The sequence below is a fragment of the Odocoileus virginianus genome, chromosome 22 (genome assembly GCF_023699985.2).
Source record: "Odocoileus virginianus isolate 20LAN1187 ecotype Illinois chromosome 22, Ovbor_1.2, whole genome shotgun sequence".
Taxonomy (NCBI): domain Eukaryota; kingdom Metazoa; phylum Chordata; class Mammalia; order Artiodactyla; family Cervidae; genus Odocoileus; species Odocoileus virginianus.
In genome coordinates, this window is record NC_069695.1 from 53,783,031 (window position 1) to 53,810,633 (window position 27,603).

At 46.5% G+C, this 27,603-nt stretch overlaps 1 protein-coding gene across 8 annotated transcripts in view; it reads left to right on the top strand.

Annotated features, from left to right (window-relative positions):
* Positions 1-5,579: 5,579 nt before the first annotated feature.
* ZNF236 (zinc finger protein 236) overlaps positions 5,580-27,603 on the top strand; it is a 68,364-nt gene continuing 46,340 nt past the window's right edge. For 4 of the 8 annotated variants that reach the window (XM_070452990.1, XM_070452992.1, XM_070452991.1 and 1 more), the window contains exons 1-8: positions 5,580-5,661; positions 15,861-16,003; positions 17,161-17,325; positions 21,915-22,093; positions 22,770-22,894; positions 23,194-23,366; positions 25,466-25,609; positions 27,187-27,390. In XM_070452990.1, the coding sequence (XP_070309091.1) occupies positions 5,607-5,661; positions 15,861-16,003; positions 17,161-17,325; positions 21,915-22,093; positions 22,770-22,894; positions 23,194-23,366; positions 25,466-25,609; positions 27,187-27,390 (1,188 nt within the window). In that variant the 5' untranslated portion in view covers positions 5,580-5,606. Of the gene's footprint in view, positions 5,662-15,860; positions 16,004-17,160; positions 17,326-21,914; positions 22,094-22,769; positions 22,895-23,193; positions 23,367-24,306; positions 24,403-25,465; positions 25,610-27,186; positions 27,391-27,603 lie in introns of those variants that run through there. The other 4 variants (XM_070452993.1, XM_070452994.1, XM_070452995.1 and 1 more) reach the window with 4 other exon arrangements.

A 27,603-nucleotide genomic window follows, 5' to 3' on the forward strand; every position in this document is an offset into this window, starting at 1 on the left:
ATTGTAATATGGTCATAAAACAGAACTGTTTACAGAAGTGAAAATGAACAATGTATCTTGCCACAATATACACAAGAGAAAAAAGCTGTGGAAAGGTAACACACATAGAGAGGCACAGGCATGGGCTGGCTGTCTAGGACTCAGGGCAAGTGGGGTAGGGTGCTCCTGGTCTCCCCAGAGAGGGGCGGGGTGTCACTGAGCCACCTCAGTGATGCTGGGGACTGAGTGTGCCAGTGAATCATCAGCCCACTTTCATTTTTCTTACAGTCCAGAGTACCGCTCACACCTGTGGTCACTGGCCACCCCACCCCCTGGCCCCTAGAGGTGTCCTGCTCAGGTACCTCTCCCTGAAAATACAGTGTTTGATGGTTTATGGCTGAAGCACAGTGCAGTTACAGAGTTAATACTGCTCGGGACCTCAGATCGTTCAGCCTTCTCCTTGTTTGGTCTGAGACCTAGAAAGGCAAGGCGCTCTTCCTGGGCTCACGCGACCTGAGTCCTCTTGTTTTCCGTCTGCACGCTGAGGGCTCTGGGAGGAAAGCGCCGGAAGTTCTTAGGAAGTTCTTAGGCAATCGTTCGTCCTTCTGCAGTGACGCTGCCCAACTCCATCATAGCTGCGGCTCAGCCACCGCCCCCCCCACCATCCCTGCACCCAGAGCCACGCTTCCCGCATTATCCAAGACAGCAGCCCGCCACGCACCACTTGCTTCCCTACTTGAGCGGTGCCTGAATGCTCTCACTCCTTCACGTCAGCGGCTTGTGCTTTCTGCAGTCATGCTCCTGACATCAGTCTAGTTTACCAAACCCCATCCCCTCACCACATGAGCTGCAGCACACCAGTCCTGGAGTGACCCTGGGAGATGGTGAAGAACAGGGAAGCCTGGCGCACTGCAGTTCACGGGGTCACAAAGAGGTGGACATGACTTAGCGACTGAACAACATCCACTCACCCCAGCTTCCTGCTTGTCCTCACACTGTCTCATCCGTGTGGGCCTGTGCTCATTTTCTTGGGTTACTGAGTGTTTCTTGAGAAATTCATGAGAGGAGGCGGACTGGTGTTACTGCAGTTCTAGCTTATAGCTAGTAACCGTCGTATTTATCTACTTATTATAAGCTGTTATATGGGCTTTCCCAGTGGCTCAGCAGTGAAGAATTTGCCTGCAATGCAGGGGAAGCAGGAGATGCAGCTTTGATCCCTGGGTCAGGAAGATCTGGAAGAAACGCAACGCACTGCAGTAATCTTGCCTAGAGAATCCCATGGACACAGATGTCTGGTGGGCTACTGTCTGTGGGGTTGCAAAGAGTCTAACACAACTTAGCAACTCAACAAATTATTATTTCTGTTATCATATTATTTCAATTTTCTTAGGTGCCAAACTATGTACCCAGTAACCATTTTATTTATCTACTTATAATGTTATTGTTATTATTTCTTAGGTGGCAAACTAAGTCCATCTGCTTCTGGAAGTACTCCAGGCAGTTTGTTTCAGGCGGATTTCAGAGTCAAGTTCAATTTGTTGGGTGGTTTCAAAGAAAGAAAAAAAAAAAAGGATAAATCAAATACGGCACAATATTGACTCTTGATCTAGGTGTCAGTGTTACGTGTTCATTTGACCATTCTTTCAGCTTTTTCTGTATTCTCTAGAATTGTTTAATTGCTAAGTCATGTCTTACTCTTGTGATCCCATGGACTGTAGCCCTCCAGGCTCCTCTGTCCTTGGGATTTCCCAGGAAAGAATACTAAGGTGGGCTGCATTTCCTTTTCCAGGGCATCTTCCCGACCCAGGGATCAAACCCACATCTCCTGCGTTGACAGGTGAATTCTTTATCAGTGAGCCACCTTGGAAACCCCAGGTGTCTGTAGGGGGAGGCCATTCTCAGGATCTTTCATGGTGCTGGTCTTGTTTTCTAGCTGTGCCTATATGGTAGTTCTGGGGAGCATATGTTTTACATCCTTGTTTTAATACCTGATACAGTTATCAAGTTGAAAAGACCAGTTCTCCATTGAACTGAGACATCCAAGTGGATGAGTCTAGAAAACCAACCTACATACAACCAAGGCTGAATCATGAATAAACAGAAAATTTGGAGAAAATGACAAGTAACAAAATTCAAACAGTAATCAAAAATCTTCCACCAAAAAAAAAAAGGTCAGGACTAGATGGTTTCACTGGTGAATTCTACCAAACATTTAAAGAAGAATTAAGACCAATCCTTCTCAAACTCATGGAAAAAACTGAAGAGCAGAACACTCCAATTCATTTTACGAGGCCAGGATTATGCTGAAACTGAAGCCAGATAAGAATATTAAAGAAGACTATCGGCCAATACCCCTGATGAACATAGATGCAAACATTTTCAACAAAATACTAGCAAACTGGGACTTCCCTGGTGGTCCAGTGGCTAAGCCTCTATGCTCCCAATGCAGGGGGCCCGAGTTTAATCCCTGGTGAAGGAACTAGATCCCACATGCTGCAACTAAGAATCGTGAGTGCCACAACTAAGACCCAGCACAGCCAAATAAATGTTTTAAAAAAAAATACTAGCAAACTGATTGCAACAGCATAGTAAAAGGATCCTGTAACCATATCATGCAGAATTTATCCCTAGAAAGCAATAAATGGGATTTACCATGTTAACAGAATGAAAGGTAAAAATTATGTTCAATAGATGTAGAAAAAGCATTTGACAAAATTCAACACCTTTCATGATAAAAGTTCTCAACAAATTGAGTACAGAAAGAATGTGACAGAGAGAAAGTTAAACATCATACTCTTGGTGAGATGTTCAAAGCTTTCCCACTGCGACCAGGAATAGGACAAGGGTGCCCACTCTCACCGCTTCCATTCAGCACTGTGCTAGAAAGACCTAGCCAGTGCAATTAGACAAGAAAAAGAAATAACAGGCATCCGAATGAGAAGGGAAGAAGTAAGATTGTCTCCGAAGATGATAAGATCTCAAATATGGTACGTGTAAATATGCATGTGTGGTGAAAGCAGCATCCCACAAGGGGCATAGTGACAGGGATACTGCTCTCTTTTATGAATAAATAATTAATTGTAATTCATCATCTCTACTTGGGCTAAAAATCTAGAGTTTGATTTTCTATTTACCTTTTACAACTACCCAAGATTTTATTAGTTCAGGTGCTTTACTTTTATTTTCTAATTTTTTTTTCTATTATCCTAATTTCCTCATCTATTTATTTTGTCCTGGTATAAAGAGCTTCAAATCCTTTTTGTAACCAGAGGGTATACATTTACAAACATATCATAACCCAAGTTGATTTACAAAAGGCCAAGGATTCTTATCATCTGCCTCCAATCTATTTTCTCACCCTTCCATAGAACTCCAGTCATAATATCCATATGGAAGAACTGTTATATTTTGGCTAAACTTGTGTACATTTTTGCTTAGATGCAGCTAGGAGCACAGGATTAACAGATAAGCAGATTTGATTTGGGTCTTGGATTTGCCTAAGGCTATGTGGCCCCAGAATTTCCCGGTGGTGCAGTGGTAAAGAATCTGCCTGCAAATGCAGGAGACACAAGAGATGCTGGTTTGATCCCTAGGTTGAGAAGATCCCCGGGAGGAAATGGCAATCCATTCTAGTATTCTCGCCCGAAAAATTCCATGGACAGAGGAGCCTAGAGTCCATGGGGTGGCAAAGAGTTGGACATGACTGACTGAGTACACACACACAAGTTAGCTAAAAAAGTTTATGTGGCCTTAGGCAAATTACTTAACTCCTCTGAATCTCATCTGTAAAATAATTCCTTGAAGGAATGTTGTAAAGATTAGAAGTATTTTACTTAAGTCAGTAAAGCATATTTTTGTTGTTTAGTGTTGCTAAGTCATGTCTCTTTCTTGACCCTATGGACTGTAGCCCACCAGGCTCCTCTGTTCTTGGGATTTCAAAAGCAAGACTACTGGAGCAGGTTGCCATTTCCTCGTCCAGAAGATCTTCCTGACCCAGGGATAGAACATACTAAGAAGTTGAAAAACAGGAAATGTTAATAATTGCTAAATTCCATTTGCCATTTGCTTGCTAGCTGACGTTGGGAGGTTGAACACCCCGAGCTTGTCTCCTTTTACACAATTATCTGTCTAGTTTTTCCAGGAGTGGGATGTATAACAAAGCACCTAACAGATACAACTCTTCATTTAAGTTTTTTCCTTCTTTATCCTGTTGCCTCCACGTAGAAAACCCAACCCTTTCCATCAGTTAGTACCCAACCATTTACTAAGTTTTAATTAAGAGGGCCTTTCCTATTTATTTTTGAAATTAATTTTCCTGTCCTTTTCAAGGCACTGTGGATTTTTTTTACTAGGCCTGTGTCCTTCTTGTCTTAAGGTTCCAAGTATTTTGGGAGACAGGCTGTTTTGGTATTCCCTCAAAATACCCTGCATGTAGTTGGTGGTCATCAGTTATGGCTTTGAATTAATTTTTCGGAGGATACTAAGATAATGTCAGACTACTTTCTTTCCGCTAACTTGGCCTCACTTAACACTTAGCTGTCACCTTCCTGTTACGGTTTTGTGAAAATGTGGGCAACAACAAAAATAAAAGATCGACATATTTGGAACTGCACAATTTTAGTGGCTTACACCAAAGGAACATCAGTGATTTCTGGGTATGTCTTCCTGGGCCCAAGATGGATGTTTTGGGTAAATTGAGGCTCCCAGGCTTTTTGCCCCTGTGGTCCGCACGTGGATGCCTTCAAGAGCCTTCCTGAAACAACCCTGGAAATGAAGCGCTGTTTTCCTGGAACTAGAAAAGCACATCAACACACAGGGCGGAGATCAAGCAAGAGGCACAGGCAGAAGTCCTGGCGGTTTCTTTTACCTGCCTGCACCTGAAAAGCTCCTTCTCACCGCCTCTGCCCTTTAAAGGTGCACCTTCCCTACTTCGGCTTTCCCCGCTGTCTCAGACGATCAAGAATCAGCCTGCGATGCGGGAGACCCGGGCTCGACCCTTGGAGCGAAGATTCCCTGGAGAGGGCATGACAACCCACTCTAGTACCCTTGTCTGGAGAGTCCCATGGACACAGGAGCCTGGCGGGCTACAGTCCAGGGTGCCGCACAGGCGGACACGACAGAGCGACCAACACACCTTCCCCCACTTACTTTACCGATGGCTGTCCCAGCCGGGTGAGTTCGGCTGCTCAGCACCTCGGAGACCCGCCCGCCAGGGTGTCCATCCGCCCGAGCCGAAGCCCCGCCGCCCGGCGCCCGCGGCCGTTCGCCCTCCGTCCGCCCAGGCCCGAGCGGCGGAGCGCGCATGCGCAGGGCGCCGCTCCCCGCCCCCACCGCGCGCCCGCGCTCAACGCCCCTAGCGCGGCCCGCCGGGCCATGGAACCCGCCGAAGTTGGCGCGGGTCGAGCTCTCCCGTCCGCTCGGTCGGGCGTCTTCCCGCCGTGAGGCCCGCGGGCGCTCGCCCGGGGCTAGGCGGCCGCCCGGGCCGCCCCGCCCGCCGCCCTCACTCGGCCGGGCGCGCGGCGCGCCTCCGCGGCCGGTCCCCGCGCGTGCGCGCTCCGCCGAGTGTATGTGTGTGAGTGTGTGTGCGGCCGAGGGGTGGGCCGCCGCCGCCGCCGCCGCCGTCGACGATGCCGCGGGGCCGCCCCCCGAAGCCCAAGGAGAGCAAGGCGCGCGGCGACACCGGTAAGTGGCCCCGGCCCGGCCGGCCGCGCTGTGCCGCTCCGCGCGAATATAGTTCCCGGATGCGGCGCGGGGGGCGCCGGGAGCGGGCCGGGCCGGGGGCGGCAGGGCGGGCTGGGGTCGGGGCCTGTGGCCCCGGGGGGACGCCTCTCGGCGTCAGGCGCCAGCCGCCGCCGCCGCCGCCGCTCGACTGCCGGGCCGAAGGGCGCGGGCGGAATGATACCGGCGCGGCGCGGCCGGCCCCTCCGCCGGGCTGGGCCTACTTTCCTGGGCCGCGCGGGCGGGCGGCGGGGCCGGGGGCGAGGCGCGCGCCGCCGCCCTCCCCTCCCCCTCCCCCGTCCTCCTCGCGCGTCCCCGCCCGCCCGGCCAGGCTCCCGCGGGTCGTGGGAGGCATTTTTGAGGAGAAAGCGGCGGCCCAGGGGCGGCGGGCGGCCCCGGCGGCGGGGGGGCCCGGTGCGGGGGCCCCCGCTGACACGTGGGGCCGAGGCGGCGGGGCCGGCGTCCGGGGGCGCTGCCTTCCGGGCCCGCGCTGCCCGGGGGTCCGGGCTTGAGGAGCGGGGGTCGGGGTTCTGGAAGCGCGGCCGAGCCGTGGGTCCCGCTGTGCCCGCCGCAGCCCTAGGGGCCGAGAGCAGGCTGGGCGCACCCTCAGGGCGGGCGGCGGGCGCTCCCCTCCGGCCGAGACCTGCGGGGCCGGCCCCCGCACAGGTGCGGGGCGGGTCCTGACCGCCCGGAGCTCGTGCGCGTGCCGGATGCAGTCTGGACGGAGGTCTTCAGTACTTGTTCTGTGCAGTTTATTGATTCTTGTTGCTAACGACTTCTGCAGAAAATAAAAGTGCAGTGTCTTTCAACTGTCTACTTGGAAGAAGGTTTACGGTGGAGAAAAAAGACAGTTTGCATTAGGATAAGGCTGGGACCTCCTGTTCCAACAGTGTTTTCCTTCGAACTAGTGACATCACGCCCTGTTCACCTGGCTTTTCAAGTCCCAAACTAAAAAAAAAATAATTATGCTATTCTCTGTGACGGCCCATGGCTTTGTAGCTTCTCCTCAGAAACGCGTTTTCAGTTGGCCTTCCTCTTTCCCCTCTCCAGGGTGAGTCCTTGGCCCACTAGTTATCGCCTCGGCTTCTGTGGGAGCCTTCTGACTGGTCTCTGCTTGTCCTGTTCTGTAAATCCATACCCTGTCAGCCCGAGGCAGCTCTCTAAAATGTAAATGAGATGGCCACACCCGGATTCAAACTATCCGGAGGGTCTCTCACCCCTTTAACTTAAGATCCCCGCCGGGCAGGACCCTCCTTGGCCCGGCCTTTGTCCAACTCTACTTTCTCTGCCCTTGCACTCAGCCCTTTGTTCGCTGACGGTGCTGGTGTGTCTCCGCACCTCTATTCTGAGCACCTAACCCTCAGTCTTTGGGTCCTGTGCTTCAGCTTCCGAGGAGCAGCCTCCTCAGACCTTTCTGAAGGTTAATCCCGCCACCATCAGCCATTCTCTACCACAGTGGTTCTCGAAATGTGATTCACCGACCCCTGGGCGTTCGTGCAGACACTTTCAGGGGTCTGCAAGGTAGCTGTTTTCTTAGTAGTGCTAAGACTGTTGGACTTCTTCACTCGGTTATCATTTGCACTGATCATAAACAGGCCGTGGGGGGCAAAGCTGCTGACTCAGCAGGAGTCAAGGCGGCCAAGGCCACCACCTATTCTGAATTTCACTGAGAGGCAACAGAGAGAATGTGGAGGCAGATGTGAGGAGCCTCCTGTCTTCTATTAAACCAGACGTTGAAAAGAATTTACAAAAGTGAAAACTTCTTCCTATTGTTTTTGAAGACTATGTTTTTCATAAAAATATTTGTTAACATAATATATTTTTTCAGTGAATAAGTGTTTTAAAAGTTGTTTGGTTTTGATTTCTAGTAGGGCTGCTGTCAATAGGTATAGCCCATATAAAGTTAGGATTTGTGTGGGGGGGTCCTCATTGATATTTAAGAATGTCCTGAAACGAAAAGATCTGGGGAACATTGCACTAACATTTATGATTTTAATGTTTTTCATGATCTGAAATTATTTTGTTTTTTGGTGTCACACATTGTGAGTTTTATTCTAAGAAAAACCTGGAAGGTAGGTGGGGATTTTTACAGATAGAGAATGAGGCTCAGACAGGTTAAGAGATGTGGAAGGTGTACCCAGCTGGTAAGTGTCAGAGTTGAGTTTGAATCTACATTTGAGTTCAAAGTGTGCAGTACATTGTTCTGCTGTGATCAGTATAAAGCCCTGCATGTGGGTTAACTCATTTCAACAAGTATTTTAAAGCACTTCTTGTCATAGCTGGGCACTGTGCTGAGGGCTAGGGGTGCAAGGGTTAACAACAGAGACAAAGTCTCTGCCTTGGCTTCCAGGACAGTATGTGTTCTCTGATGGCAGGAACACTTTATGGCAGCAGATGACAACCACTAGAAGTCAGGCTTCCCAGGGAAAATGATGTCAGAGCTGAAACCTCCAAAAATGACTGGGAGGAGGCCTGCTCAAAAATGTCTCCTTTTTTGTTAAAATGCAATTTGATAACAGTTTTAAAAAATTGAACTGTAGCTAATTTATGATGTTGTGTTAGGTTCGTGTGTACAGCAAAGTGATTATTATACACATTATTTTTCAAATTCTTTTCCATTATAGTTTATTACAAGATACTGGGTAGAGTTCTCTGTGCTACACAGTAGGTCCTTGTGGTTTATTTTATATATAGTAGTGTGTATATGTTAATCCAAAATTCCTAATTTATTCCCTCATCCATTCCCTTTAATAGTCATAAGTTTGTTTTCATTGTGAGTCTACTTCTGTTTTGTAAATGAGCTCATTTGTATTTTTTTTCTTAGATTCCACATATAAATGATATCATGTGATATTTGTCTTTTTCCAACTTACTTCATTTAGTGTAATAATTTCTTGGTCCATCCATGTTGTTGCAGATGGCATTCTTTCATTCTTTTTTATGACTCAGTAATATTCCACTAGGGCTTCCCATATAGCTCAGTTGGTAAAGAATCTGCCTGCAGTGCAGGAGATCCGGGTTCAATCCCTGGGTTGGGAAGATCCCCTGGAGAAGGAAATGGCAACCCATTCCAGTATCCTTGCCTGGAAAATCTCATGGACAGAGGAGCCTGGTGGACTGCAGTCCATGGGGTCGCAAAGAGTCAGGCACTACTTAGCAACTAACACAACACAACAATATTCCATTATACATACATATATATACATATATATATGTGCCACATCTTCTTTATCCATTCCCCTGTTAATGGCCATCTGGCTATTGTAAATAGTGCTTCAGTGAACACTGGGGTGCATATATCTTTTCAAATTAGAGTTTTCTTTGGATATACATCCAGGAGTGGGATTGCAAGATCATATGGCAACTCTGTTTTTAGTTTTTTAAGGAACCTTCATACTTTCTTCATAGTTTATATTCCCACCAACAGTGTAAGAGGGTTCCCTTTTCTCTACACCCTCTCCAGCAATTGTAGACTTTTTGATGATGGTCATTCTGACTGGTATGAGGTGATAGCTCATTTTAGTTTTGATTTTCATTTCTCTGATCATTAGCAATATAGAACATCTCTACATGTGCCTGTTGGCCATCTCTATGTCTTTGGAGAAATGTCTGTTTATGTCTTCTGCCCATTTTTTGATTTTTTTTTTTTGTTTTGTGTTTTTCCTTTATTAAACTGTATGAGCTATTTGCATGCTTTGGAGATTAATCCCTTGTTGGTAGCATAAAAATGTTTCTTAAAGTAATACTTAGCTTTAGGCCATAAGTGGGCTTCACTGGTGGCTCAGACAGTAAAGAATCAGCCTGCGGTGTGGGAGACCTGGGTTTGATCCCTGGGTTGGGATGATCCCCTGGAGGAGGACATGGCAACCCACTCCAGTATTCTTGCCTGGGGAATCCCCATGGACAGAGGAGCCTAGCAGGCTACAGTCCTTGGGGTCACAGAGAGTTGGACTCGACTGAGTGACTAAGCACTGCACAGGCCATAAGTAAAGAAATAAGCCTCATCGTCACTACATAGTCATTAAACTTTTCCCTCTTATCTCCTGAGAGTTTTATAGCTTTAGTTCCTTAAATTGAAGTCTTTGATCCATTTTAAGTCTGCATACCTTCTTTTACATGTGGATGTCCATTTGTCCCCATAACCATTTGTTGAAGAGACTGTTCTTTCAGTGAATGGTCTTGACCCCCGTTTTGAAAATCAGTTGGTGATGAGTGGTGTGGGTTTATTTCTGGACTCTTTAATTCTGTTCCATTGGTCCATATGTCTGTCTACGTGCTAGCACCTCATCTAAATTTCAAGTATACTTTAAGACTTTGTAAATACCTAGCCAGGAAAATTGTGACTTCTTTTTATGCTGCCTCAGATCGCCTTACAAACTGCTGGTGGTATGCTTGTCATACTTAGAAAACACTATCTCTGCATGCTTTTAGGAAATAGGTGATTGCTAATCATTATTTCCTAATGCTCATTGTGGCGTTGATTGAAAGTGCTTGGCAGAGAACATTTAGCAGGTGGGGTAAAAAGGCGTGAAGTACATACATAGGTATCCGGCAAAATGGTGAAATGCAGAGATAACTGCTTTTATTGTGTTAATATCTGAAAATTGTTATTTAGGGGAACATCCAGTCTTTCTATGCAGTGACTAAGATAGAAGTCTTAGTTTTAAAGAGATTATGCCTAAGTAAATAAGAAGGCTACTTATTGTAAAAGGTAAGGGATAGTGTATACCAGCTCTGAATGCCTCTATCACTCTGAAACGTCACTGTGGTGCTTCAGAGCGGAAGGTCACAGCCATTCCAGGGATTGCAGTAGTAATGGCTGGCGGGTGTGGAGTCCTGGTTTCCTGGCCAGGGCAAGGGCTGGTAGACTTTTTCTGTAGGGCCATATGGTAAATATTTTAGGCCTTGTGGGCGTTAAGGTCTTTATTGTAAGTCAGAATTGCTGTTGCAGCCGGAAAACTGCCACGGTCGTACATAAACCTATGAGCGTGGCTGTGTTCTGTGAAACTGAATTTACCCGAAAGGCTAGACACTGGTTAGTTGACCCCAGTCTGGAAGGAAAGACAGGAATACAAAGGAAAGTTGCATATTTTATCACTTTACTTTGAGTAAACTTCATGTTGGTATATAACATACAGAGAAGAATGAAAATTATGTTCAATGAATTTTCACAACATGAGCTTTCTCATATAATCAGCACCCAGCTTATATAGGTTATAATAATAATTCATATGATTATAATCGTAATTTCTTAGATTAAGAAATGGGATATTAATAGCACTCTAGAAATCTCCATCTGATCAGTTACCCCTGTAAGACTGACCACTGTCCTGGTATTGCACAACCTAGATTAGTCTTGCCCATTTATCGAACTTTTTTAGGTGAAGTCATTGGTAATATCTTCTCAGGCCTGACGTCTTTTGGTCAGTTTTCTAATTTCAGTCTTTGTCACAGTATATGAAACTCCAGCTGCTCCATATCCTCATCAGTCCTTGGTTTTGTCTGACTTTTTAATTTTAACCGTCCTCTTGGACATGGATTTCACCTTTTTGAAAGCTGTTTTTTGTTTCTCATGTTTTGTAACTTGGATCTTCACAGCAGCCCTGCGAGTGGGCCGCATGCAAACATATGGTGGTTGGCTGCCTCGAGACCGCTCCCGTGACCCCCAGTCCGGCATTCTTTGCTTTTCCGTGGCCTGTACCCTGTGACCCATGCCTTCTGTGGACGCCTCTGTTGTAGGATCCTTACAGTAGAGAGGGCGTGCACCGGGCAGGCACCGCTCACTGGGACCCGGGACTCGTCTCGGGCTGAGCTCTCGCAGGTCTGCACAGCGCTCTGTGGCCTGCGTAGTGCTGTTGCAGCGCTGCCATCAGCTGTATGTTTGCGGGGATGAAAAGCAGAATGGCAGACAGATCAACCAGAGATGATTCTGTATATGTGCAGAAATTAACATTTTCCATTGTCATAGGAGCCGTTACACTAAGCAGGGCTGAATCCTTCTCAGAAAAGCTCGGTTGTGTTCAGACGCTGAGCCTAGAATTCGGTATGTTAGCTGGAAGGCGAGGCTGTAGATAACTAGGGCTTTATTTTGCTATGATTTTAATGTTTTGTAGTTTTGTTAAATTTGGATAATGTACATGTATATCTGAATGTACATCTACATGAATTTAAATCCTTTCTTTAGAAGCAAAGTTTACAGGTGGGTCTGAGCTCGTGGGTCCACTTATACATGGATTGTTTTCAGTAGTAAATACTCCAGTACCATATATTCGTGGTTGGTGAATCCATGGATTCAGAGGAACCGTGGATATAGATGGCCACCTGTAAGTTACCTGGGTTTTCACCTATTGGAGCATCTGCACCCCTGACCCCTGAGGTATTCAGGGGTCAACAGTATATAAGCAGAAGAAGAGCAGTTGGTGGACACATGACAAGCTGGAAGGGTGTGAAAGCTAAGTTAGGTATGAGTGGAGGGCGTGAGTCAATGAGGCAAAAGTGGAAATGGGCATACTGGTCCTGGGAGCCTCAAACTAATGTGGAGACACCAAAAAGTCGTTAGCTTTGGTCTCATCTCCACGTGTTTAGCAAGTATTTATAAGGCACACATTATACACCAGGCCCCGTGCAAAGATTTGGAGATGCAGTGACAAAGCAAAGTGAAAGGGTCCATGGGCCCAAACGCTTCATAGACTTTTACCTGAAAAAGCCCAAAGGAATGGTGACATAGATGGGAGGAGCAGTAGAAAATTGGAGAAAAGAAAGTAGAATTTTTCGTCTTATTAAAGAAACAAGAGGGAAAGAATGGAAGAGAGTAGCCAAGGTGTTAGAGGTTTGAAATAGGGGTGATAACTGTCAGACTTCACAGAGGCCTGTTGATGATGTCAGAGAGCATTGTGGGGTCAGAGGCTGACGCGGTGAGGGCATGCAGTTGATGGCTAGGGGGCTAGTTCTTGGAGGAATGTAGGGAAAGATGGAAAAAGGGAAGTAGGGCAGGTGCCTGTTGAGAGCAGAAGATAGGGAGCTCAGCTCTATTTTGGGAAAATTCCTATTCAAAACAAAATAAAATCAGGTTAAAAGCTTGGGGCAAAGTTACTTTAGAAACTGAAAATGCCTCATCAGAATTTATGGGTAGCTGAGATCTTAAATGCACAGTACCGAATGGTTTTAGTCAGGGGATGCAAATATGAGTTAAATTCCGGGAACGCTATGAATGCAGTAGGCCTTGCTGGAATCTGGTGTCACATCATAGGCATTTTGTGTAGAAGAGATTGACCTTGATCCTTCAGGTTGGGGACGTGGACCACCTTTGCTAGAAAGGTGAGCGGACCGGCCTGATGTGCAGGCCTGTTCCAGGGAAGAGCAGCGTGTAAGCCAGCTCTCTGTCCCCTTCATCACAAGCCAGGCCTGACTCTGGGTAGTCATGGCATGGCATGATTATGGGGTAACGGGTAGGGTGTCGAGGAGCACGGATGCCTGTTAGAGAGATGGCCGCGCTCCTGGATTGTCCCTACACTTCTGTCGCTGCAGCCGCAGGAAGCAGCGTCTTAATCTGCAGGACTCTGTGACCTTCTGTTATTTGGGGCGGTGGAGAGACAGCTGTTTTCATGTGCTCTTTAGGGTCTCTGTGTACATAGAGTTAAACTGATCTTCAAACTGGTCTCCAGGTTTTTCTCAAGAAAGTGAAGTGCTCAGTTTCTGATCTTCCTTGATCAGTTTTTGTTTCCTTTTGCTAGAGAGTTGGAGGAGGCAGGTGAGCAGTTGAAGAGTGGTGGGCGTGTCTGTGTGAGGGGAGCATCTGGGTGCACTGCCTGGAATTCTAGAAAAGTCGTAATCAGTAAGCAAAATGACATCATTTTTCAGTTTTAAATATACCTTTTTTTGGTCCCTTAGGGTTTTATCTATCAATCGCAGTCAATTTAATTCTCAATTTTAGATAGCATATTAAGTGTAGTTTCAACATCAAGGCTATAAAAACTGTTTTACTCTGTGTCCTGAAATAGCATTTTAATTTTGCATTTTAGAAATTAAGTTGAGGGGCTTTTTAAATACCATTTTCAGCCTTTAGGTTAAAAGACTTGGCTCCTGAGTTCTTACAACATGTTTGTCAACACGTATTTCACTCATACTTTCAGTATTTCTTCCCATAACAAACTTTTCCAAAGGAAACAGCATATTAATGTGGTCCCAGCAATCATTTTATTTAGACCTGAGGAGTCTTAGAACATTTTGTTATTAGTTTAGTGTAGAGATTTTGAGTGTATGGGCTTTGGATAGGATGTGGATAGAGTTAAGAATAAATAGAAGTTATGAATATCTTAGCCAATCCATTTTGCTTATGAATGAAGTTACAGTCTCTTGAATTAACGTTAGTATTTCTTGAAGCTGGAATTTGCTTTACTTGAGGATCTGCCAGGAGAATTTTTGAAGCTGTTGTCCACCTTCTCTATCCCCTTCTGCTCTGTCTCCAGCGTTGATTCACCCCACCTCCCATTCATGGGAGTTTCATGGCTCTTGCTTTCAGGCACATTTTGCTGTTTTTCCCGGGGACTGTTGGCCAAGGCAGGAGCTCCAGGCTGTCTACTCAGAGAGGGACATAAAAGTCTAGAGAAAATACTCGAGTGCTGTGTTCACCACATAGGAGACTTTCCTGAGCTTCTTTGAATCTTAAAATTAACCCATTACCCTACCTCCAAATTTCTGAATTCTACTATTTGGGGTCAAGTTAGATATAGAGAGTTATATGTGCCATATTTCTGTCTCTGTATAGTTAATGTGTATTATGTATTTGTGCCCAAATTATAAGACTTAGAGTACTTACTCTCAAAATTTGAAGAGATTTAGGACATCTTTTGGAGAAGGAAATGGCAACCCACTCCAGTATTCTTGCCTGGAGAATCCCAGGGACTGGGGAGCCTGGTGGGCTGCCGTCTGTGGGGTCGCACAGAATTGGACATGACTGAAGCGACTTAGCAGCAGCAGCAGGACATCTTTATTTCATGACATTCTTGGTAAATTTTTGTGATTGTTTCATGTTTAATCTTATTTGGCCTGCAATGCAGGAGACCCAGGTTTGATCCCTGGTTTGGGAAATTCCCCTGGAGAAGGGAATGGCTAAGGAGATCCAACCAGTTCATCCTAAAGGAGATCAGTCCTGGGTGTTCATTGGAAGGACTGATGCTGAAGCTGAAACTCCAATACTTTGGCCACCTCATGCGAAGAGTTGACTCATTGGAAAAGACCCTGATGCTAGGAGGGATTAGGGGCAGGAGGAGAAGGGGATGACAGAGGATGAGATGGCTGGATGGCATCACCAACTCGTTGAACATGAGTTTGAGTAAACTCTGGGAGTTGGTGATGGACAGGGAGGCCTGGTGTGCTGCGACCTCTATGGGGTCGCATAGAGTCGGACACGACTCAGCGACTGAACTGAACTGAACCCATTCCACTATTCTTGCCTGGGAAATCCCATGGACAGAGGAGCCTAACGGACTATAGTCCACGGGGTTGCAAAGGGTTGGACAAGACTGAGGGACTAAACAGTTTAAATTTATAGCTATTAACCTAAATGGGTTTATAGAAAGCATGCAGTAGAGCCTGAGGGTTGTCTGTAGCACTGCAATCCTTTAAAACCTCATGAACTACAGCTGTGAAAGAGAACAGAAGTTTTTACCTCTTGCCTTCATCTTGCTTTGCAGCAGCTTTCAGAGGTAGATTGAATTAGTGAATTAGCTTTTATATTTCTACTAGCATTTTGTTTACTGAGTGATTTAAGAAACTGGATTATTGATGAACTCTCACAGTGACTAAGTGGAGAAGTGCCTCCTGATTTGTTGTGACTTAGAAACAGTATTGAGCTGGCAGGCAAGGTTAAGAAATATGATGGCTTTTGTATGTTGCTGAGTGGGTATCAAGCCTCAGGAGTTTAGCTTCAGGTTTCTAAAAACCCTGGGCATAGTCATCTCTGTCTCAGTCATCACAGCATGTTTCATTTCTAATGTAAAAACATGTCCATTTAAGAAATTTAAGGTATCATTAATTTCATCTGAAATTTCTCATAAATCTGACATAATTTGGTTTTGAAACAGTAACAGGATAATTTAGTTTCATTTATGTGCTGAGAATAACAACTGGTATTTATTGTTTATACTTATGCAATTTTATAGATGGAGTTTTAACATTGAATGCGGAGAACACTAATTATGACTATCAAGTTCCAAACTTCCATAAATGTGAAATCTGTCTGCTATCTTTTCCAAAAGAGTCCCAGTTTCAACGCCACATGCGGGATCACGAGCGAAATGACAAGGTATGTATTTATAAGAAGGATGTCGGAAATGTGAGCGTTGAAACTGGAGGAACTGTCAAATCAGCATTCTTTCTTATTCCTACATTGCTTATTATGTAAATGAAGATTTTGACGTTTTGTTTTTAGCTGTAGTATTTATTTCTAGCTATGGTTAGGTGGTGAGAGAAGGTGAGAGCTTGTCTAGTGAATCTAATGAAATTATTCGTGAGTGGACAGAGAAATTAATCTTAAATATGACTTTCTTTCAACTTCCCATGTCTCGATGTGTTTTTCTCTGGTAGGCAGTGTTACCCTCACGGGGTCTTGCATCTTAAGGAATTTGAGGTATTTTAGATCATGTTTCTGCAGGCAGCATCCCTCTGATACACAGGGGTTGAACTCTAGTGCCTCTGGTGGGATGTGTCAGGGTGGTTGGAACTTAAGCCCCTTGAAGAGAGTGAGCGCAGAGCCCTCTGGGCTAGCGCAGCTTAAGCCGGTGAGTCTTCTGGGGTGGGACTTGAGCCCAGGCGCTCTTTTCTGGAGGGCGGGGTGTGAGCAGCTCCAGCCTCACTCTGGGCACGAGTGATGATGTTGTAGCTGTGACCATATGTTGCTAACACCAGAACCCACTGGGCGTTAACCTCCCAGGTGGAAAATCTGAAAATCCTGACCCATTAGGGTCTGTTTATTTCCAAGAGAAATACCAGGCATGTTCTTTGGTACAAGTAAGTGGCAGAACACCTTCCATTTGGGGAATTTTAGGTGGGGCTAGGCAGCCGTGCGACAATCCAGTGAGAGTGTTATGGTTACTTACTTTGTTGGAAGTGATTTTGTTTACAGCAATGGAGTTGTCATAAAAAGAAGGGGAAAGTCCCACCCAATAAGTTGAAGTCTCTCACTTTTGCTTTCATAGAGGTTTCATTCTGGTACATTTATATGCAGCATTTCTCATTAGAAATAATTTTCTATGCAAATGTGATGTCTCTGTATACTGCTTTGAGAAATTTTGTAAGGAGCTTTCCTGTGTCCAATTTGGATTTATTGACTTCAGGTCCAGAAGGACTTCAGAAGTTGCTTCTAAAGCTTATCTGTGGATTGTGGTGCTTGCTAATGTTTGAATGACGTTTATTGTGGAAAGACTGTGTTTCAGTAGCTTTTCGACTTTTCTCTCCACCTAGCCACATCGATGCGACCAGTGCCCCCAAACCTTTAATGTTGAGTTCAACCTGACCCTTCACAAATGTACCCACAATGGGGAGGATCCTACTTGTCCCGTGTGTAACAAGAAATTCTCCAGAGTGGCTAGTCTCAAAGCACATGTTATGCTGCATGAAAAGGAAGAGGTAATTATTTCGGCCTATACTTTGTTCACTGATTTTTAAAATGCATCTCATCTTGGGTCAGGAGGCTTTTAGTTAGAAAAAGTCTTTTGTATAGGTGTCATGGAGCCTATTATCCTGAAACTTGCCTCAGCCAGTCTCCGGGTCCCTGGTAAAGCATCTGTTTTTGGGTCGTGTCAGTAGCTTAGGCGAGACTTTTTAATTTGTGGTGTATTCGGAGGATCAAAGTTCGTCCACAGTGGCTGGCGGAGGTGACCCCTGTTTTCTCCTTAACAGAAGTTAGCTTCTGTAGAATTCTGAGTGGCCAAAGGTAAACTTTCTGCCTCTGAAGATGGTAGAGTCTCCTTGCCTGGCTCCTGCATCCCCTGACACATGGGCATTTGGGAGAAGAGAGGAAATTCATGAAGACACAAAGCAGTTTATGCCCCCCAGTAATAGTCTGAAAGGGGACAGTCTTAAGATGGAGTAGAGAGTGTTGGGGGCATGCTGCCCAGAGAGGCCTGCCTGCTGCTGGGTGGGCGCGCGTGAAGTGTAAAATATCACCCCTCACCGTTACTGTAGACAGTCAGGAACATGCAAATGTAGCAAAGAGAAAATAGCAGTCACCTCTAATTCAGCTACCCAGGGGTGATTACAGGTAACTATTTGGTGTGGTTTTCTCCTGAGACAGAAAAACATACAACATTTAATTGCACATGGAAAATCTGCATCCTGAAAACTGAGTTTGTACATCATGTATAGGTTTGTGTCCTCTTTTTACGTCTTTAATTTTTTTGTATAAAATAATTTCTTTTTATCTTTTAAAATCTTATTATATAAGTAATACATGTTCATTTTGGAAAAAGTTAGAAACTGAAGATTAACAAAAGTGAAAGAACCAATAGTCGCACCAGTGGGAGAGAATGCATATACAGTTGACCCTTGAGCAGCGTGGGTAGAAATTTTAAGTAAACACGTCTGACAGGACTGGGTGGCTCCAGGACCAAGGATGGGGAACCGTGGACATGGAGGGCCCGCTGTAAAGTTATGCTCAGATTTTCACCCGTGGGGTTGATGGCCCTAGCCTTCCATGCTTTTCAAGGGTCAGTTGTGCTGTTTCTGGCTTTTTGGGGGGTGTACATCTACTTCCATAATTGTTTAAGATTAGTGTTTTTAGCGCAAATGTAGTTATATACTATCATGTCATCTGCTCTGTTCCTTTCGTATTTGTGAATGCCTCTTTCCCTCATTCACTGAGTCAACCATGAGTGTTTCCCCCACATCGCTATTCTAAACCGCTTTATTAGAGCCTTCAGCACCTGGATAGAGTCATGGTATTTCTACCGTTTCCTTTATTTTAACATTTAAGTTGTTTGTTCTCCTTCACTACTATAAATGATGCAGATAACGCATGTGCCTTTCATCTTTTCACTGAAATAGACTCCTGCAACTGGATTTACTGAATTAACGAGGCTTCCTCAGGTTCTTTGTAGAGTGCCACCTTGTATTCTAGAAAGCGTGTGCCCCTCTGTACCTTCTGCAGACTGTAGGCCCGGCCACAATCTGGACAGCTGTAGCACTGTCCAGAAATGGCCAGTGTGTTCTTTTCAAAAGGCAGACTGTGTTTAATATGGTATATTAAGATATCTGGGATTCAGTTCATATAGTGAGACTCAAACAGTAGAGAAAGGGGTAGAGAGTTAAGCCGCCTTCGGCCCCGGACCTCAGTTCTCCCAAGAGCAGCTTGTCTGGGGGCGGCAGTGCGCGCACAGACCTGTGCGCCCCACGAAGGCAGCCGAGTGCTTGCGTTCTGTGCTGTCCTCTTCAGCTCACTGAGTCTCGGGTACTGTTTCGGCCCCGCGGTGCTCTATGGCATCCGCTGCCCTGGCCCGTGGGGTTGCCCTTGGGCTGGGCGTGGCCAGCGCAGCCTCGCGTTGCTCTGTGAGGGGCTGGGGGGCTGCGGGCACAGGAAGCCTGCCCTGGGGACCTAGGGCTGAGCTGACCAGGGGTGCATGTGGGCGCGCGCGTGCACACACACACACACACACACACACACACACACACGGGGATCGTGTGAATGGAATGCTGGGATCACTGCTGCGAACTGATGTGCGTGTGTTCTGTGGGAGGGGAGTGTGGGATGTGCCCGCGGCGCCCATCAGCTGGGTGGCGGTCCGCATTGAGGTTCGGTTTGAGGACACCTGTGTGATGGGAGCGGGGAGTCGGGTGTCGGCGGAGGGCTGCAGTGCTGTGACGTGCTCGAGGCCGGCAGCCGTGCGGGGAAGCCTGGCGGCGGGGGCCCTGTGAGTTGGGCCTCCACTCCCCCGGTCTGTGTGCATCCGCCAGCTGGCCCTGCCTGCCGTGAGCCCGGGAGACCATGTCTGGGGCGGGTTGCTGCGCTGGGCTCAGGAGGGCGGGGTCGGCTGGGGCGTCTCCCGAACACTGAGTAGCACCTTGAGGCAGATTCCTGTGGGCAGGGCAGAGGGCTCTTGAGACAGTCTGGGAGGGGTGCCCGGGGGGCGCGAAAGAAGGGCCTCGGTGGCCCCCGGAGGGGGCAGAAAGGGCAGGTGTTACAGGCAAGGAGCATGAAGGTGGTTGCTGGTTATCGTGTCTCAGACTCTGACTTAAAAAATTTCATCTTAAGCCAGATGGGGACTGATAAGAAAGGCACACGTTTCCTTGACGGTCTGCTGGCCGCTCGGCAGTCACTGACATCACCCAGGACCACCTGCCTCTGCAGGAGGCGTGAGCAGGAGCTCTGGCTGCAGGAAGCGCAGTGCAGTGGGCAGGCCACCTGCTGCCCTCCAGGCCTCACGCTGCCACCGGGATGTGCCCGGGACCTGGGCTGCTGGGGCCCAGAGGGATGGGAGGCCCATCCAGGCCTTTGGGGTTGGCGGGTGTGAGGTCGCGGCAGCTACAAACCCTCCCATCCGATAGCCCATGTCAGTTGTGGTTCAGCGTGTACTCCATCCTGCTTTCACCACGTGAACTAATTGTACACAAGCCAGGGTTTACTCAGAAAGTTCGGACAAGTTTCAGAGGAATATCCATGTAGATATCTCCTGAAATGTACTCGCCTGCTCATTTGGTTAAAAAAAAAAAAAAAAAAAGTATGTGAAAAAGAGGGTGGATCTGAGCCAGAGCAAATAAACAGGTCTGGGAATGGGGGATAAAAGTCACGGTTTGTGTCATGACTGTAAGTTGTCAGTGCAGGGTGAATGTTTTGCCTGCAGAGTCAGGGTACATGTGGCCCTACCGCTGCATTCGAGGTGGGCAGCAAGTTTTGTTGTAGGTGTTTTTAAAAAATTTTTGACAGTTCGCAAGAAAGAGATTTCTTTATTATCAGCAAGATACTACCAAAACAGCAGTTTGCTATTTCCTTAAATTTTTAAATACTAACACTAACTTAAAGTTATTTAAGTTGAAGTTATTGGATTGCTCCAAGTATCCCATTCAACTTCATCCATTCCGCGAAGGATGCGCTGAGTAGTGTCAGTGAACGGCCTCATTCAGTGAGGTTTCTGTGCATTCGAGAGACCATCAGGTGCAGTAATTAAAGTCTGGTGGGAAGAGATAGCTTTGTATTCTGTTGTTTAGAACTAGTGGTTTAGGCTCACTAACAGGTTACGCGCGTTCTTTTCCACGTTTGGATCTTTTAAATAAATAGTTGTATTAGGGGCCACCTCACTTTGTACCATGTCGGCAGTTCATTTCTGAGCACTGCCTGTGTGTGCTGAGCTGTCCAGCATCTTACGTGCATCTCTGGACTTAACTGTGACAGCCCCGTGAGTGCCCCGTGAGGGCAGGTGTTGCTGTCAATGTGTGCTGTTTCACACACATTGGGCGGTCAGCACATTCAGGTGCACATGGCTAGTGATTAGGAGCCTTAACGTGAACCAAGGCCCAGCTTTAGAACATTGGACCTGCGCTGTCCTAACCGAGACATGAGTAATTTAAAATTTACTGTAGCTGTATTTTCAGAAGTCGAAACAAAACAGATGACATAAATTTTATTTTATTTATGAAAATATATCCAAAATGTTGTAAGTCACACATTAAAAGTTACTATGCTGTTTTACACCTTGCCTTCTTTTCAGTAAGCCTTTGAAATCCTGTGTGTATCTTATGTTAGCCCCACAGGTGCTCAGCCAGGCACATCTGGACGGAATCGCTGACTGTTCTATAATCGACCTTCCACATAAACCAGACGGAAAGAATGATAGGTGTTTCCATTTAAGAACTTACCAGCTGTCAGGTTGTTTTAAGGAAGTCTATTAAACTATCATCTTAATTTAAATTCTTTCCTGACCTTTTCGTGGTGTGCAAGTCCTGCTTCAGAGTTTTCACAGCGTAGATGGACAAAATGCTGTTACCCAGCAGTCAGTTTGAAGCAGCTCACTTTGCTCAAAAGCTGTAGTGTTCTCTCATCATTTTCCCTGTGTTTCTGTCAACAAAGAAGTGATTTCTTGTATCCTCGTGTTTGGACCCCGCGGTATATCTTTTGAGAGGCAAGGCAGTGTTTGTTCCCCAGGAGGGTGCACTCCGTGCGTTAGCGGTTTAAGCAGCCATGCTCCGGCGCGTCCGCATGCTCACGGGTGGCCTCTCCCCCTTAGAACCTCATCTGCTCCGAGTGTGGGGATGAGTTCACCCTGCAGAGCCAGCTGGCCATCCACATGGAGGAGCACCGCCAGGAGCTGGCTGGGAGCCGCAGTCACACCTGCAAGGCCTGCAGGAAGGAGTTCGAGACGTCCTCACAGCTCAAGGAGCACATGAAGACGCATTACAAGATCAGGTGGGGAGCCTTTCCCAGCTAAAGAAGATTACACCATGTATGAAAAATTGGCACGCTGCTTTAGGAACAGGAGCAGGGCGACTCGGGAGTGTGGTACTGGGATGGCTTTTATAACCTGTGTTCCGTGTCGTGTCTGCAGTAAGGCAGATAAGGTAAAAAATGAAACATCAGACTGAGGGTAGAAGTTTTTAGCTGTATTACAGTAACAGCTGTAGAACAAGGTATTGGCAGTACACTTTTAATGGGCAGGTAAGAAGGTGTGTAGAGTGAACTCACAGGGCCAGAGTAGCATCCTTTTTAGTGAGTTGGTTTATTTGTACTACCTGGAGCTTGCACGTATCCAACACTGCTTCGTGTGTCTGCAAACAGATAATTAAAACTTCATTTAATCGTTAACAGACCACCCTTCAGGCCAGGATACTGCTGTGGTCTCCGTTTTGCAGATGAGAAAGCCTAGGCTGGAGGTTCCTGCCCAGCCTTCAGGATGCGGCGAGGCTGCTTGTGGGGGCTGGAGCAGGGAGAGCCAGGGCGCAGGGCGGCAGCTGCAGACTGGGGAGGTGGGAGCCTCCTCCATCCTGTGTGTGCAGTTGATCTCTCCTTAAAGCTCTCGCTGGTTTTGAAGCAGTGGGGACACAGGGACCCCCACTTACTGCGTGCTTTCCCTCCGGGATCCCAGGGTGGCCGGCACCAGGTCGTACAACAGGAACATCGACAGGAGCAGCTTCACATACTCCTGCCCGCACTGCGGAAAGACGTTCCAGAAGCCGAGCCAGCTGACGCGGCATGTCCGGATACACACAGGTGTGGGGCGCACTGGCTCCTGGAGGACCCCTGACTGGGCCTCGGGGCCAGACTGTGCCCTGGAGCCTTCCGGCCTGGACCAGGGTTTCAGCTTTCCCACTGCTTGCCGGGCCCGCGGTGCTCCTTTGTGATGTTGAGGAGGCAGTGGGAGTGTGGGTCTGCGGCCACAGGGAGGCGTTCTGCCTGGAGGGGGCAGATGTGCGGTCTTGAGTTTGGGTAACTTAAGAAGTATTTCTCTTAACCCATCAGATGCTCACACAGTGCAGAATCGTATTTTGATCATCTTTCTCCCTCTCCAGGTGAAAGGCCATTTAAGTGTAGCGAATGTGGAAAAGCTTTTAACCAGAAGGGAGCACTGCAGACTCACATGATTAAGCATACGGGTGAGAAGCCCCACGCCTGTGCCTTCTGTCCTGCCGCTTTTTCTCAGAAAGGGAACCTCCAGTCCCATGTGCAGAGGGTTCACTCTGAGGTGAGCATGTCCCCGGGGTGTAGGCGTGTGGCGGGCAGGCTAGGGTGGAGCAGGGAGGTCCTCACGGGGGTGCAGACGTCACAGGCTGCACAGGTGCCCCCGGAGTGAAGGGTGAGCCCACTTGCTAAATGTAGATGAAGGGTTTGTGCAGAGCAAACCCTGTTTGTGTGCAGTGCAGGCTCAGTCATGTCCCAACTTTTTGCGACCCCATGGACTGGCCCGCCAGGCTCCTCACATGGTATTCTCCAGGCAAGAATACTGGAGTGGGTTGCCATGCCCTCCTCCAGGGGATTTTCCCTATCCAAGGATTGAACCCACTTCTCCTGCATTTCAGGTAGATTCTTTACCACTGAGCCACCTAAGAAGCTCCCCCAAATACATATATATGTATATATATACACAAGTACATACATACACATGAATAATATATATCTATATCTATATCTATATATATATATATATAAAACATATGAACCTTTTTGGGTTATATGGAAATATAAAATACTATTTTTTGTCTTTTTACCGACAATGTTATAGCTTTGATGAATAAGCGTTTGAAAATAATCATAATACCGTTGCTAGTTACGGTCCATCAATCTGTGTCACGTCATGCCTTTAGTGAACCTGAAACACGGACGCGTCCGAGTGTAAGGACCTGAGAGACGAGAGATGAACTGAGGAGGCAGTGTTTTTCTGTGCTGGCGTTGCTGCCCTCGTGTGCGTGCCCACTCCCCTTTTCTGCCAGCAGAGTCCTGGCCAGTGGGTTCCCCTCCATACTGCACATTAACTGATCATTTCAGCCAAACTGATGTTCCAGTGTTCTGTTGTCTCCAGATAATACTGATTTGTCAGCCTCTGGGGGTATCTCTCTTCATCCCATTCATGTTTGCTCTTGTTAACTGTCGTGATTTGGTGTCTTATTTAGTCTAGTTGGAGATGATGAAGACGTATGTAAGCAACACAAAACTCTTACCATGGATCATTTATTTTATGTAATTGCTTTGGAGGATGAAAAGTATCACAGTCCTAAAAGCAGGTGTATGTCTTTTAATTTTTCCCTTGGTAAATCCTTAGGTAACAATAAATCCTTACGTAACAGTAAAATGAAGAAAAGCTTACCCAGTTCTGATAGTTTACAAGCAGACTGAGAACTCATGCAGTGAAGCTGCTTTTGAAGACTGTTCACTGTGTAAGATCCAGGGGCCCTGGGAGAGCACTTGTGAGGGTGCCTTTTGGTCCGCGTTGGTGCCTCCTGGAGTCACTCCGTGTGAAGGCGATCGCCAAGGATCTGTGTCTGCACACACAGCACCAGGGAAGGAGGCTGAGCACTGCCCGGCTTACGGGAGCCCTGCAGGGAAGGCCAGGGCCGCCCGACCCCGGCCAGAGACCCCCGGGGCCTGTAGTGGGACCGACTCTGGTGTTCCGGGCACAACCCCTAAAGGTTGCTTGGAGTGTTATCTAATTCTGTGGCGAGCCTAAAGCCGTGGACTTGCTCTTCTCGAGGTGCTGGCAGGATGGAGTCTCTCTCCCCCTGAATGCAGGGCTGGCAGGCACAGCTGACAGGGTGGGTGTGGGGCCTGAGAGCCGGGCGAAGACTGGCGGGCGCCGCCTCCATGCCGGCGGCCCTGTTCCCGTCACTGCTCCATGCTCCACTTCTGCTTCGTCAGATGTGACGTGACTGTTGCAGCTGGCGGCCGCCCTCCTGACTTGTGTGTTTAAGACTCAGAGTAAAAGTCTGTTTGGCCTTGGTTGTTGAACACTTAAACCATATTATTGAACGCTTAACCATTTAAGAAATCGAGAACAGGTCAGACTTTTTTTTTTTTAACTAGAGCACAGTAACTGAAAATTGTGGTTTTTCACTCCCGAGCCAGTTCTGATTTATAGAAAAGACTGAAATTTCAATTAATCCCAGACTGAAAATATTGATTACAGAGTCAGGTCATTGATTCTAGACCTCTCTAACTTAAAAGGTATAATAAAGAGTTATGTTATTTCTGTCATTTTAATTGAATGGTTAGTTATAATTTGCCATCATTTAAATATTTTAATCTAACAATTAATTGTGAAACATTGTTTTTTCTTTTTTGTTCTTTAAGGTCAAGAATGGCCCTACCTATAATTGTACAGAATGTAGTTGTGTATTTAAAAGTTTAGGTAGCTTGAACACTCACATCAGCAAGATGCATATGGGTGGACCACAGAATTCAGCAGGCGCTACAGAGACTGCTCACGTCTTAACGGTAAGCTTGGCCAGCTGATTGACAGAAGATATTCTTTTACCAAAATCTGTCATCTTAATTATGACCTTGAAAATTGAATAGTAGTATCATAAAGGTGCTATGAAAGTTTCCTCTATGGAAGTATGGGTCCTACTTGTATTTGTTTGCTTAATTAATGAAAGAAAATCAAATTTTTGGAAACTTTAAAATAATTTTTACGTGATTCTGATTTATGGGGTGTCATCTGAACCAGTTAGAAATAAGGTCAAACGTCTTCACTGTCATGAAGTTGTAATTCCTACGGTCAATGTTAACTGATGATGATTATTGAATATTCTTTATGCTTGTATTATCATTGAAGAATCACTTCTCTTTTTAAAGTGATATTTCCCCAGGTCTGATGTGATGGTGATTCTTTCTCCTGAAACCTTGCACTTTTGGGAAACTAAGTTGTATTTTCCAGTTTAACATGCAGTTAAGGTTGTGACTCAGCACGCCCACCTGACTCCTTCCTGTAGACTTGGTAGCTCAGCCTCCGTCTGCTTCTTCTCCTGCCCTCTCAGCTGAGCTGCCTGGCGGCGTCTAAGTGTGGAGCGTGGTGTCCTGACCACAGCAGACTAGTCTCGTGAGTGCAGAGGGGCCTCATGAGTGCAGCCAGCCAGTAGCTGGTGTCAGGTTGGCAGCTTCCTCTTAGTGCGGACAGCGCAGGCCCAGTTGCTATTTAGTCTCCAAGCATGGGGCTCCCGTTTAGGGTTGGCTTTTTCCTTTCTCACAATGTTCGTGGCTTGGGATGAGTCCTCAGCTTACTCTTGATTAGGGAAAGTGTTGTGAAGAAGTTCTAAAACTGGAGAGTAATCATTCTTGTAATCAGGTCTTCAATTTTATTTTGGACTGAGTAGTTTTAAATAAAATTTTCAATACATAAATCAAGCAAATGTTAGAGTTTTTTTCCCTTTTCTTTTGGCAGTATACAAATCCAGCATGTAGGTGGAGTGAATTACCTGGAATGATATCCAAGTCATTTAAAAAATCTACATTCTCAATAAAACATTGAGAATGTCGTGCAGGAGTTTGTCCTGATATCTGCCATGACAGTGTCTTGCAGGTTCTCTGACCTCACGTCTTATGTGTGTGTTTTTCAGATTTCTGGGTTTCTAAGGAATCAGATCAGCTCTCCCCTTACATACTGTTGGCTGTGGCTTTACAGAGCTATTATTCCTCCAATGCCCCTATTTTTTAGGAATCAAGAAAACTTTTAGACCACAGTGATTTCTTTCTTATTATCTCTGTTTGGTAACTTTTTTCTCCTTCATTTTAGTGACCAACAGGGGGATGAGGTTTGTGTGCTTAATCCCTCATCTTGAAGTGATAGTCTCTACTACCATGTAAAAGACTTAAAGAGTTACAGAAAAATTCATTGAATATGTTTTTCTAAGAGCCAGTTTTGGTCTAACTTAAAAAGTCAGTGAGGCATATTTGGAATATTGTTAGATTTTGATGCTCATAATGAAGATAATGCTGGTTTCTTTTTTTTTTAAATTGGTGTACGAATTAGCATACTTGTTTACCATTTTTAATGAAACATCGGTGTATTTCAGGCCACGTTGTTTCAGACTTTACCTCTCCAGCAGACGGACGCCCAGGTCCCGTCGGCTCCCGGTCAGCAGAGCTCGCAGGTGGTGACCGACGTCATCCAGCAGTTGCTGGAGCTGTCGGAGCCGGGGCCGGTGGAGGCCAGCCAGCCGCCCCAGGCCGCCCAGCAGCTGAGCATCACCGTGGGCATCAACCAGGACATCCTGCAGGTGAGATGCGCTGCCCCTGCTGTCCGTGTCCGCCAGGGCCTGGGTCATCGCTGGGAATCAGTGTTCAGGGCTTGTCTCAGTAAAGACGTCTTCACGAAAGATGTGTCCTAACTGAAACGATTATATTGAAACAAAGCATGCTTATTTGATTACTTATGGAAAGTGCAGATTTTGAAATGATTTGTTAATCTATAAACAGAAAGTTTAAAAAAC